Source organism: Notamacropus eugenii, chromosome 4 (assembly GCF_028372415.1).
Source record: "Notamacropus eugenii isolate mMacEug1 chromosome 4, mMacEug1.pri_v2, whole genome shotgun sequence".
Classification (NCBI taxonomy): Eukaryota; Metazoa; Chordata; class Mammalia; order Diprotodontia; family Macropodidae; genus Notamacropus; species Notamacropus eugenii.
The window spans coordinates 343,689,935-343,702,469 of NC_092875.1; the positions used below are offsets into that span (position 1 = coordinate 343,689,935).

At 39.2% G+C, this 12,535-nt stretch overlaps 1 protein-coding gene across 3 annotated transcripts in view; it reads left to right on the forward strand.

Moving 5' to 3' along the window:
• Nucleotides 1–3,051: 3,051 nt before the first annotated feature.
• Nucleotides 3,052–12,535, forward strand: part of CEP72 (centrosomal protein 72) — a 71,149-nt gene continuing 61,665 nt past the window's right edge. For 2 of the 3 annotated variants that reach the window (XR_011966229.1, XM_072605311.1), the window contains exons 1-3: nucleotides 3,052–3,214; nucleotides 10,098–10,225; nucleotides 10,854–11,046. Coding sequence is in view for 2 of the 3 variants with exons in the window: in XM_072605311.1 (XP_072461412.1) it covers nucleotides 3,139–3,214; nucleotides 10,098–10,225; nucleotides 10,854–11,046 (397 nt within the window). In the remaining variant the exon portion in view is untranslated. The remainder of the gene's footprint in view (nucleotides 3,215–10,097; nucleotides 10,226–10,853; nucleotides 11,047–12,535) is intronic. The other variant, XM_072605312.1, reaches the window with a different exon arrangement.

Consider the following 12,535-nt stretch of genomic DNA (forward strand, 5'->3'; position numbering starts at 1 on the left):
CTACTCATCTGTAGAATGAGAAACAATTTATATGATCTCTCAACTGAGTACCAGCTACTGTTGCCATTATCTGAACTGTCCTGAGTTTGTATTGAGGGAATCCTTAACCCTCAAAATTTCATATTCAAAGTTTTCAAGGCAAATGGATTCAGGGGTGGGGAACCTGCGGCCTGAAAAGTTCTCTTTCAGCTATAAATCTCACCATTTCCCATTGTCTAATAGACATTTACTATTGATTACCTACTATCACCTCAGTTTTAACACATGCAAAGCCAAGTTTATTATCTTTTCCCCAAACATGTTCTTTCTACTGATGTCACTATTTTTATCTGTGACCACACCGCTGACTTAATCTCCCAAGTTTGAAAAGGTGGTAGGATTTCTGACTTTTCCCTCTTTTTCACCTATTTCCAATCACTCAGTTGATTCTACTTCTTAATATTGCTTAAATCTATCCCCTCTTATCAATTCCTACCATTGTTGGACAGCTAAAATTCATTCTCTGTAGACATTTAGTAAGCTAAACAGCACCTTTCTGGGATAATTGAATTGGAGATAAGGAGACTAATTACCTGAGCTCCTGAAGTCCATGTTAGTCCTTAAATTCTCTGATTAATGGAGATAAATTCTATAGCTTCTAGTGCCTGGCACTATGCCTTGCGCTACTGGAGCTTAATATATATCAGTTAAGTTTTTGTTGAATAACAGTCACCACTAGAAAGGATGAGGCAGGCAAGTTGATCTTAGTACAGTTTGATTGAAGGGGAAAGTGAAAAAACTTAGTTGGCGATACAGATAGAATCTCTGCAGTGGTCCCCTCTCTCTAGCCTGCTCCTCTCTCCACACACTTTCCAATGACTGGAAAATAAACATCAATTGGTGATATCATTATGATATCCATGAGTATCGGTTGGCAGCTCTCCCAGATGCAGAATGGATGTGGTATCCATGGCAACAGAATTACAGGATTTAGACTCTAGTTCCATTTGGCTTCCACAGATAATGGAGTTGGCTTGCACTGTGGTCACCTTTGCAAGACTCATGGCTTGGCTGGACTTTGTAGGAGGAAGGAACTTTGAAGTTCTTTGGGACTGGACTGAGTGGAGACAAGCAGCTTTGAAACTTTGAGTTTGGATGGCAGCCATGGAAAGCCTTTGACCTTCCTTTGTTAGGCTCTGAAAAGGGCAGGGCATTAATTAATTGTTTTTCAGTTTATTAAACCACACTAAGGTATTGTCTGTAGCCAGTTCAGACAAACTTGCACCTGATGTCTGATTAGATACTACACAGACTATCCTGACAGCGGTGTTAGCAATGAGAAATTAATGATTCTCACGAGACTGAAATCTCTTAATAATAGAGAGTGAAAGGGAAACAGGATACACAATGTGAGTATAGAATTTTTGAAGCAATCCATTACACAGCATAAAAGACAATTATTGCCTCAATATTTCTGAAATCCGTTAAAAATAAGTTTAATTAGTATGGATAACAAGTTATAACAGCTTACATTTGTACAGCACTTTCCTCAAAACAAAGATGTAAGTTAGGCAAGTGCAAGTACTATTATCTCCACTTTAAAAGAGAGGAAACTGAGGCATACAGAAGTTAGGTAATTTGCTGAAGGCCACTGGGTTAAGTATTAGAGTAAGGACTCCAACAAAGTTCTCTTGACTTCAGGTCTCTACTTGTCAGGTCACTGTCTTTTTCTTTCTCTTCATCTTTGGGGAAAAACTTGGGACATAACAATTACACATCATTAGATTTCATTTTTAAAATTTATATATTGTTCTGGTTCTGCTCACTTCACTTTGTATCGTATCATGTCATATACATATTCCTATGATTCTCTGAATCCTTCATATTCATTGTTTCCTATGACACAACGATATTATACAAGTACCACAATTAATTTGGCTTCCTCTAATTGATGGACATCTACTTTAATTTCAGTTCTCTGTTACTATAAAAATTGCTCCTTTCTTGGTGTACTAACTAAATAAGAGCTTTGCTTTGAGCTAACAGTTTCATTTGACTAACTAATAAATGCAATCACATTGGAGGAGGCTTTATGATTTTGAGTGGATTGGGACCTGCTTTGAACTTGAAGTAGACTTTTCTGAGGGATCTACATGAGAATTGGAGGTGATGCCCTTCCAGGTGATACAATGGCATGAGTTATCTGAATGGCATGAGAGAGTCTGGCTTTTTTTCTTCTAAATTCTGTTATAGTTTCCAAATTTTTGAAAAATCATTCTCACTTATGTCCATCTTTTACTGAAGTCAGTTCATCCTGATGTAAATTCTTGCTTAGTGTGGTGAGGAAACGTTCTCCACTAATAGCTATCAGCGACTCACCCATAACTTAAGAGTTTGAGAGAAATGGCTGAGTGGCTGCTAGCCCATGGTCACACAGCTAGAGTATCTCACAAACAAGACTTGATGGAAGTCGCGTCTTCTCGACCCTAAGGTAAGCTTTCTACCTAGTATGCCCATCTACAGCTCGGAGGTTAGGAGTGATTCAGCAACTTGAGCAGTAAGTGGAAAAGGCTTAATTTAACCGTTCAAGAAACATCTGTAACCCTTGAATTACCTTTTAAACAAGGAGGTCGGTGTTAGCTCGTTGGAAAATAGTAAGTTTAAATACATGGGAGCCCTGTCCTGAAGACATTTATAGTACAGTGGGAGATGAGTTTCACAAATCATACACAGTAGAACACAAGTGCAAGAAGGGAGGTAAAGGAAAACTCGTGTAGGAGAGGAATTTAAAATTCGGCAGCCAGGGGGCACAGTGCTGGGCCTGGAGCCAGGAGACGTGGCCCTGGACAAGTCACTTCACCCTGCTGGCCTCGGTTTCCTCACCTGTAAAATGAGCTGGAGAAGGAAATGCAAAGCACCCCGGTCTCTCTGCCAAGAAGACCCCCGGTGAGGTCACAGGTGGGAGGAACGAACAGGTAGAAATTAATGGCGGGGATTCGAACCCACGGCCCCGGGGCTTGTGGCGCCTCCGCCGCCCCCGGCTCAGCTCCTAGTCCCGCCTCTCCCAGGAGGCACTGCGCGGCGCTTCGCCCGCTGCGGCGCCTCTGCCCAGGTACCCGGCGGGAACTCACTGCGCAGGCGCGCTCGGTTTGGAAAAAAATGGCTACGGCGTCTAAGTTAGTGCTGTCGGAGGAGAAGATCCGGGAGAAGACCGGCTTCGGCCATCGCGACATGGGTAACCTGGGCAGCCCCTGACTCCGAACGGCCTCGGGCCCGGGAAACCTTCTTCCCGTTTTCAGCCAGTCCGCGCTCCGTCAGCCCAGGGCGGGCTTGAGCCCCTCGGGTCAAAACGGCCCCAGGCTGGGGAGACCCCCCCCGCAAGGGGGCGGGGCCTGGGAGGCGGGGCTTCTGCTGCTGGGCGGGCCGGGCGGGCCTGGGAGGCGGGGCTTCTGCTGCTGGGCGGGCCCGGGAGGCGGGGCTTCTGCTGCTGGGCGGGCCGGGGCGGGGCCTTGGAGGCGGGGCTTCTGCTGCTGGGCGGGCCGAGGCGGGCCTGGGAGGCGGGGCTTCTGCTGCTGGGCGGGCCCGGGGCGGGCCTGGGAGGCGGGGCTTCTGCTGCTGGGTGGGCCATCTCGCACACGCACACACGCACACGATTAGCAGCCCCTGACCCACGTGTGTGTGCACGCAGATACACACAAACACACACCTCCTAGCCACTACCAGCGCTACTTGACCTCTCCCCTTCCCCAGGCAGTCTGGTGTTTACATTAACATACACACTTAGCAGCCCGCCGTTTGCCCTGGCAGTGCCGCCCAGACCTTTGTAGCAGCGTCTGCTTGCAGCACCAGCTGTGGTCTTATTTGTTACAGGGCGGGGAGCACGTTGGCATCCGTTGTAGTTTCAGCTTCTTCTTAAGCCTAAACGTAGGCCGAAGTTAGTAAGGTTAGACTAAGGACTGGTTTAAAAAAAAAGGCACCGCCTATAGTTATAAGTGCTTTATAAGCCACTTTGAACGTAGAAAAAGGCATTAATTTTTTATGAAATAAAATGTCTTAATCGAATTTTAATTTTTAAATGTAAAATTTTTTTTTTCTGGGCAAAATGCTTTTAGTTAAAGGGAATGAGCCATAAATACCCACTCAAACATACATGTTGTAGCGGAGCTCTGCTCTGGAAGCCAACCCTCTTTAAGAGAGGATTCAGCCTTGTTTCTAGAAGTGTAGCTCATTAAAAAATTGAAACTGGGCATTCTTTTAATGCTTACTAGAACCTTTTTGACTAACAAAGCACTGATACCCATCATTAATCTAGAATCATAAGAGGATAGATTTAGAGCTGTTAGAGATCTTAGAATTTGTTATATAGCCATTGGCTTCTCCATAATGAATTGCCCTTACTAGAAAGGAAAAAAATATCCTATGGAGGTTTATAATCATTAAGGAGTCAAGCACTCCCATTTTAGGGATGAGTAAATGTTAGGAGCTACAAAGAGGTAAAGCCATACAGTCAGCAGGTGTTTATGAAACATCTACTGTGTGCTAGGCACTGTGCTAGATGCTGAAGACAAATTTCTGAGGTGAAATTTGAATTCACATATTTTTTTATCCCTAAGCCTAATGCTCTACTTTGTCTACAAAGCTGGCTCTCAGGGTTTGGACTGTTTGGATGGCCAGATTGAAAGAGCAGTCATAAGTGGATTCATGTGTCATCTTGGAGGGAGGTCTTCCATGGAGTGTTCTTGTGTTGTTTAACATTTTATTCACTGACTTGGATAAAGGCATGGGAAGGGCATCTAGGTGGTGCAGTTGATGGAGCACTAGACCTGGAGTCAGAAAGACCTGAGTTCAGATGTGGCCTCATGAGAGAGACCTTAAGAATGTCCTTGTATCAGTTTTTCTAACCATTGTGTGAGTGCTTGCCCTGTTTAAGTTCTCCATAGAAGTCTTTTTGGCAAACATGCATTAGGCCTTCAAACAACATGGCCAGCCCATTAGAGTTGCTCTCTTTACAGTCCAGTCTGAATACTTGGCAGTTTCATTCAAGAAAGGACGTCTGTGCCTGGTATCTTATCCTACTGAGTGATCTTCAGAATCTTCCTAAGACAGTTCAAATGGAAACAATTCAGTGTCCTGACATGGCACTGGTATACTGTCCGTGTTTCACAGGCATACAATGAGGTCAGCACAACAGCTCTGCTGTACACCTTCTGTATGATAATCAGTCTAATACCTCTTCTCTTCACACTTTTCATTCTAAGCCTCCCAAACACTGATCTAGCTTTGGCAATGAGTTTATCAACCTCATTGTCATTGTATATATACTGTCAAGGTAAGTGAACGCAGTATCTAAAACTTCTCCATCTGCTGTAACTGATGGTTCCAAATTCCAGATGGCGTGGTGGTGGCTGATGGAGCACCTGTGTTTTCTTGGTGTTAATTATTAGGTCAAAATTAGCACAGGCTGTAGAGAATTGATCCATACTTTGTTGCATCTCATCATGCACAATCATCTGCAAACAAAAAAATCATGAACCAACACTCCCTCCATTTTAGCCTTGGCTTTAGCTTTTTCAGGTTGAAGAATTTACCATCAGTGCAGTAGCTGTGAATTTCATCGGCCTTCTTACTGAGCCAAGAATTCAGCATCTCTGTAAGCTTCACTTTTACTTTACTTTTGATGGAATTAAATTCTGCCTTCTTAGAAAGCAATGAACTATCCTGCTGGTAAACTTTGTGGAATTCTTGTTTTTCATTTAGCAGCTTCTGAATTTCCCCATCATTTTCATCAAACCCGTCTTGATGTTTATGAGTGTTCTGACCCAGAAGAGCAAATGCAGCATTGCACACCAAATCTCTGAAAGCTGCCCGCTGCTACTCCACCGTTGCCACCTGTGTGTTGGCTCAACTTTCCCTCCAAGTTAGCAACGAACTGTTCCCCATCAGAAAAGAGCTCTAATCTGGGGACATTAATTCTTCTGGTAGTCATTTTCCCTGGGGCCACCACTTGTGTTGAATTGGAATATTTAGCTTGGAGTGGATAAGTCTGTAATCACTATGAGTACTTTGAGCCACACATTGTCACTCTCACATCCTGTCTGTATTCTTACAATATGTGCCAATGTTTGCTGCAAGGGTGCATCCACAAAGTTTTATTTTGTTAGATAAATGGAAGACAGTGTTGGTGATGAGAAGGTCATGAGATGCACAAGTGTTCAGTAATAAGTGACCATTGGTGATGCTATTTCCAACTCAGTTCCTCTGAAGGACTCCCTGTCATGTCTGGTGGTCTGAGCCTACTCTGGGATTAAAATCACCCAGAATCGTAAGTTTGTCCTTTTTTGGCACATTGATGATAACGGCATTTTCCCTGCAAGTGGCAATTGCATTGTCATGGGCCTCTCATTCACTCCTTTTGGTAGGCATACAAGCTTGATGACTAGATTAGTTTTGATTGCAAAACCTATACCAGCTTCATGATGTTATCCTTTACTGCAGCCACTCCAGAAAAATGTGTATCTCACATTTTTCCACATCCAACTAGGGGTCTTTGATATCTAACCAAGCTCTAAGTACCTGCCGTCTTTATGGCTGTTGGATCAAATAGTTCTCATCCACCTATTCTGCTAGGGGAAGTGTTTACATGCTTTTGTTACACACCCCCTCCCCAACTCACTAAGAAGTTTGAGGCTCCTCAGTTGCCCTCATTCTGGTGTAGCCTGCCTGCCAAAATGGTTAACTGGGTTGTGGCCACTGTGCAAGCCATAGTTTCTTGGAGCCACAAGTGAGCCGGGTGGATCAGGAGGACATCGAAGGTGGAAAGCGGTCCTGAAAAGGGCTCAGCAGCCCTTACATCAGAGGTACTAGTCTTTTCCTGAATACAGTGTTCAGAATTAGTAAGGTAATATTTTGGCTGTATTCTGCTCAGGTCAGACCATGTCTAGAATATTGTGTTCTGTTTTGGGCACCACATTTTAGAAAGGATGTTAATAAACTGTATCCAGGCAAGGGAAAGGCCTCCAGTTCAGACAGTGTAAGGATTATTTGAAATAATTGGGAATGTGTTAATTTAGAAAAGAGGAGATCAGGGGCATATATTCTTTTTCTTTAAGTATGTTGATGTTGAAAAGAGATTAGAATTTTTCTGGATGGTATCACAGGGCAGAACTAGGATTTGGGTAGAAATTAAAATGAGACAGATTTAGGTTTGGTGTATAGTAGAACAAAGTTTTACCATATCAGTTGACTGAAAGATACTATGCTTAGTTACAGAAAAGCATTAGATAGCCAATAGAAGTAAGCACCTCTTATCTTAAAGGATCTCTTCTTCCAAGATGGTATTTCCCATCAGTTGATCAAAGTTAGTCAAATTTCCTTGAAACAGAACCTTGCTCAATGCCCCATTGATTACAAATAGCAGGCAAGGCATAAAATACATGTATGGTTCTGTATAAATTAACTGGAACAAAGTAAAATCATTAAATTTATGTAATAAACCTCAAAACTTTTTACATCTTTAAAAATGTTTAGGATGTAATGTATCCTTTTGTTTCATTCATTTGTTTTATGTGACTGCATGGAGTTCATAACATTTTGACACATTGTTTATTTAATTCATCATGAAACCTCACTTTTATCATATTGGATACCTTTAATAATCTATTTTTCCAAGTCTAGCCTTGGTTATAGTCAGCAGGTTTTCAGTGGGGTGGAAGTCTGGCAAGTTCCAAAACCATTAAAACACCTTTTATCTCCATATTTTGGATAAATTTGTTATCCATTTGTGATGTGTAATAAAGTTGTTTAGCAGTATTTTGTGATTTGGGAACAGTTATTTTTCACTATATCAATATATTTATCAGGATTCGTTATTCCTTAGTGAGGACAAGCCTTCCAGAACTACTGGAACTAAAAAAATCTCTAAAATGCTTTTTTTCCCAGTTGGATGTTTTGCAGTCTATTGAAAATGTCCAGAACTTACAGGCAGATGAGGATTACTTCTGACAAAGGTTTTAGTATAGCTGTGAATGAAAAAGTGAGTTTCATCAGTAAAAATTACCCTTTTTCTCCCAATTTTTAGTACTAGAGCCTTTGTATTTTCAAGTTGTTTTTTAACGTATAAAGCTCAATGGTTAGCAGCTGTTAGATTTTACTGTTCTTCCGAAGATCTTTGAAATGTATCAGGCATTGCAGATTAATCAGTAACAACCTTGTAAGCTGGTAGGCCCCTCAGAAGGGTTTTACTTTGAGATCGAATTAGGCAGTTTTGCAACAATAATTTGCCAGTTTGGGGCATTGGTTTTTGTTTTTAATTGCACTTTTCTTTTGCACTTTAGTGCTGATTGATCCAGTTTCATTGTGGATAGTAGATATTGAAATGTGCTCTTGTGGAGTTTTTTAGTATATTTTCTTGTAGTAATAGCCATTCTTTAAAACTACAGAATTAAAAACAGCAAAAAAAAAAAAAAAAAAAAAAAGCAATGAAGATATGTTCCCGGTATGGATGGCATCACTAAACTGACAAGGAACTAACTAAAGGTAGGGAATTCTGCTAAATCCAGTTTCATCGCTTAGGATCCTACTTCTGAATTAGCCTGGTGTCAGTAGGAGCACACAAGCATGACCATTACCATCAATTTATGTACTACCATATGTTTGTTGAGTGTTCACCACTGTCATAAAGAAGATCCAGCACTTACTCCAGATTGAAAACACATGTGCTCTGGATGATGAAGACCTCCAGATACATTTATGGATGACATTGTGCCAGTTGCAATTTATGTGTTTTGGACAGACATACAAAAATGAATGAGTTGGGTTGCTGAATTTTATGTAATTATAAGTACATTGAAGGAGAAGAGTGAGTTTGGATTGCCTTTGAGAAATTCCATAGCTCCTTTAGTAACCTCAAACTTTATCCCAGAAATGTTAAACACATAAAAATAGGATTTGAACTCAGATCTTCTAGCTCCTAATCCAGTGATATTTTCACTGTAAAATGTTTTTGCTTTTTTTTTTTTTTAGAAAGCAATTTCTTTAGGATCTATGTCCTTCTACATCTAGCACCAACCTCTTTTTCCCAGATTAGCTTAATTAGCTTATCAGTAGAATAGTGAGAACCTAACCCTATTGTAAGGGTTTAAGGAATAAGTTGGAGGTGTCTGGTGTCTAGAAGGTTGAGTAGGAGTCTGATGGATTTGAATGGTTGGAGAGCATTTTTAGCTTTGGGAAGACCTGGTCATATTTGTAAGCAGATGACCAGCTGGAAGATGAAGGACTGAACATACATGTGAAATGGCAGTCCCTGCTACATCAAGGTCTTACAGGTGGGTTGAGGTGAAAAAGGGAATAGGCTTATAGGTATAGATGCCTAGGGAGATGTGTTTCTGGCTTTACTGACTCAGTGGTTGGGAGTATCCTCTTCGGTACCAAACTTTGGGGTTATACTCTTACTTGGAGGCAGATGGATGATAGTTCAGCAAAGGAAGGTGAAAAAGGAGGGTTAGACAGATAGGAGAACTAAGAGAGAACATTGTCATAGAAGCCAAGAGAAAAGATGCTGCTAAGGATGAGGCAGGGGCAGTAGTGTACAAAGCTGCTGAGAGGGCAGAGAGGATGAGTTTGAAAGTTACCTTATAAAGAATTTTCCTGGATATCAGTATAAAAATTGATGCTTCTATCCATTTTTAATTCTATATTTCCTTTTGGTTGCTGGGCAGAGATTCATTTTGTTTTTTGTCAATGAAATACAAATCTGTTTTATATTTAACACCTTTTAGAAAGGTGTCACCAAAAAGTCATATGATATATTCTAAAGCCAAATAAAAATTACTTTTTTTGTAGTGTTCCTCTACTCTTGTTCCATCATCTTTTCAGTTTGTTATATCCACAGATATAATCAGAAACTGTTTGGGTCAAATCCCTTAAAAGTTCTTTAAGACAATTAAAAGAAGCACATAGGATGATAAGGTATAAATCACTCATTGTCTGCATCACTGGGAAGAGTGTCCATGTTATTGATATCACAGATCTTTCAGTGAATTATTTCAGTGTAGTCAACATTTTGGTTTAGTTAAAAAAGTTAGGGCATAGTAAATAATCTTAAAATTTTCTCTTCTTAGGTGTACTTAAGTCACTATCTATCCCTGGAACTTACCAAGAAAAGATTACTCATCTAGGAAATTCTTTGAAGAATTTAACTAATTTAAAGTCTCTAGATCTCTCACGCAATTCATTGGTATGCCTAGAGGTAAATTTTTGGTTTGTTTTCATTTGAAACAAACTTTATTGCTATTCAGATTAAAGCAACAGAAAATGTTATTAGCTAAGAACATAATTTCCTTTACATGTAAAATGTATTCTCTGTATTTATTTTGCACTGTATTTCTGTCTTAAATTCTGATATTATCATCTCTGTTTTGGAGTAACAAAACTTTAATTCCCATTAATTGAGATAATATATCTTAAAGAAAAGGCCTTGGATGAAACAAATGGATAATTTTGCTTTTATTGTATCTAAAATTAAAATGTTAAGAAACTTATAACTAATTGTATATTCATAAGAAGATTCATAAACATATTTTAACATACCCCCAAAACAAGATGACTTCTTTTAAAAATGAGACTGTGACACTGAATTTCCTAGTCATATTACTGTGTCAAAGCCCTTTCTTGGATATCCACTTTAATGATAGTGATAACATTTTGTCTTTATTCCCATTCTGGCAATGACTTTCTGTTTCAATAAGCGTGGTTTTTATTTTTATATCAAAATCTTTTATTTTAGTGATCTTTTAGTTATTTACAACTTGCAAATGTCTTTATTAGAGTACTTTTAAAGAGTGTGTACTGATTTTGCTTTTTTCTTCTGTTAACAGGGTATCGAATACTTAACATTATTAGAAAATCTCAATCTGTACTACAATAATATTTCCTCACTAGTAGAAGTATTTCGACTTCATCAATTAACTGAACTAAAAGATGTGGATTTGCGACTCAATCCTGTAGCTAAGAATGAGCCTGATTATCGTCTTTTTCTTGTCTATATAATTCCAAGACTTAGACAGCTAGGTAGGAGTGACAATATTCATCAAAGCTTAAGTTTTTTTCTAAATAGTTATACCATATAAAAATGGAATAATAATGTTTTACTTTTTATATGAAGGTGATGGTACTAATAAATTCAGATCTGTATTTTTTTCAGTTGTGGTAATAAATTTACTTTTATCTCACTGTTTGGACCATTGTATTCATCTGTGTTTCTTTGTGCCATGGCTAGGTAAGAATGAACATCTGACTGAACTACATGGAGATTGCTCTCATGACCTTGATGTTGATTTGGTGGTAGTAAAACTCACTTTTTGAATTGTTTAGCAAAATTAATTTAAATATATAAGTAATTCATTCGTTCATATAGTTTCAGATATCACATTTAAAACCTTGGCAGATCAAATTTTCTTTTTTTCCATACTTAGGAGTAATAACTCACAAAATTCTTTAAGATATATAATGTACTTTTCTTGCAGTTACCATTACGCTGTGCAGAATGTAGTATGAGTAGACTGGTGAAATTAAAGAAGAGAAGAAACAGTTGCTTTCTTTTTTGGACTAAAATATTTCTAAATAAGAAATGAAAAAAATATTGCTTTCTTTATAGTACATGCTATAGAAGATTTTCTGTAAGAAAATCTTTTGTTAGCATTTAAATGAAAAATGGAATTGAAAAGTCATACCTATCTGCTACAGAGATTGCTGTAGAAGTATGAGTCAGAAAGATGAGATGTAACCTTTTTGGCCTAGTTTTCCCACTTAAAATAAGGAAAGTAATGCTGTATTACTTAGAACAAAATTAGGAGGGTCAAAATGCTTGCAAAAGATTTTACTATTTGTTAAATTTCTTAAACCTAAAGTATGCCCTATGTAGGTTCCATCATGATAGACATCAACTCATTTCTTTAGCAAAAGTGAGAGGTGCTTAAAATAATGTGGTATTGCTCTTAGGTATGGTGATGGCATACTGGACACCTGAAGACTTGGTTTCTCAAAAATCTCCATTTTATTCTTACTACTTCCACATTCCATAAATTGGACTTCATTAAAGTTATCCACATTGTTTATTTTCCAGATCTTTAAAAGAACTGTTGAACTCCCCTTAACTTTTGGGTGCAGTATATCATTCCAGCTAGGGTATGGTGGCTCGATTTAAAATGAATTCCTTATTTCCTCTCACTAGTCATCTTTTAAAACCCTACACCACCAGACTTAAATCCTTCTCTCCAGCCTCATTAGACATTACTCTGTGTTCCAGTCAAAACTGACCTCTGATTTTTTTATCCATGCCATTCCATTTTTTTCTCAGTGCCCTTGAACCGGCTATCCCACATGCCTGGAATGTGTTCCTTCTGTACCTCTACTTTATAGAGCAGGGGTGAGGAAGCTGTGGCCTAGGTCCTCAGGTATAGCCCTTTGACTGAATCCAAATTTCACAGAACAAACTCCCTTAATAAAAGGATTTGTTCTGTAAAACTTAGACTCAGTCAAAAGGCTGCATCCAAGGCCC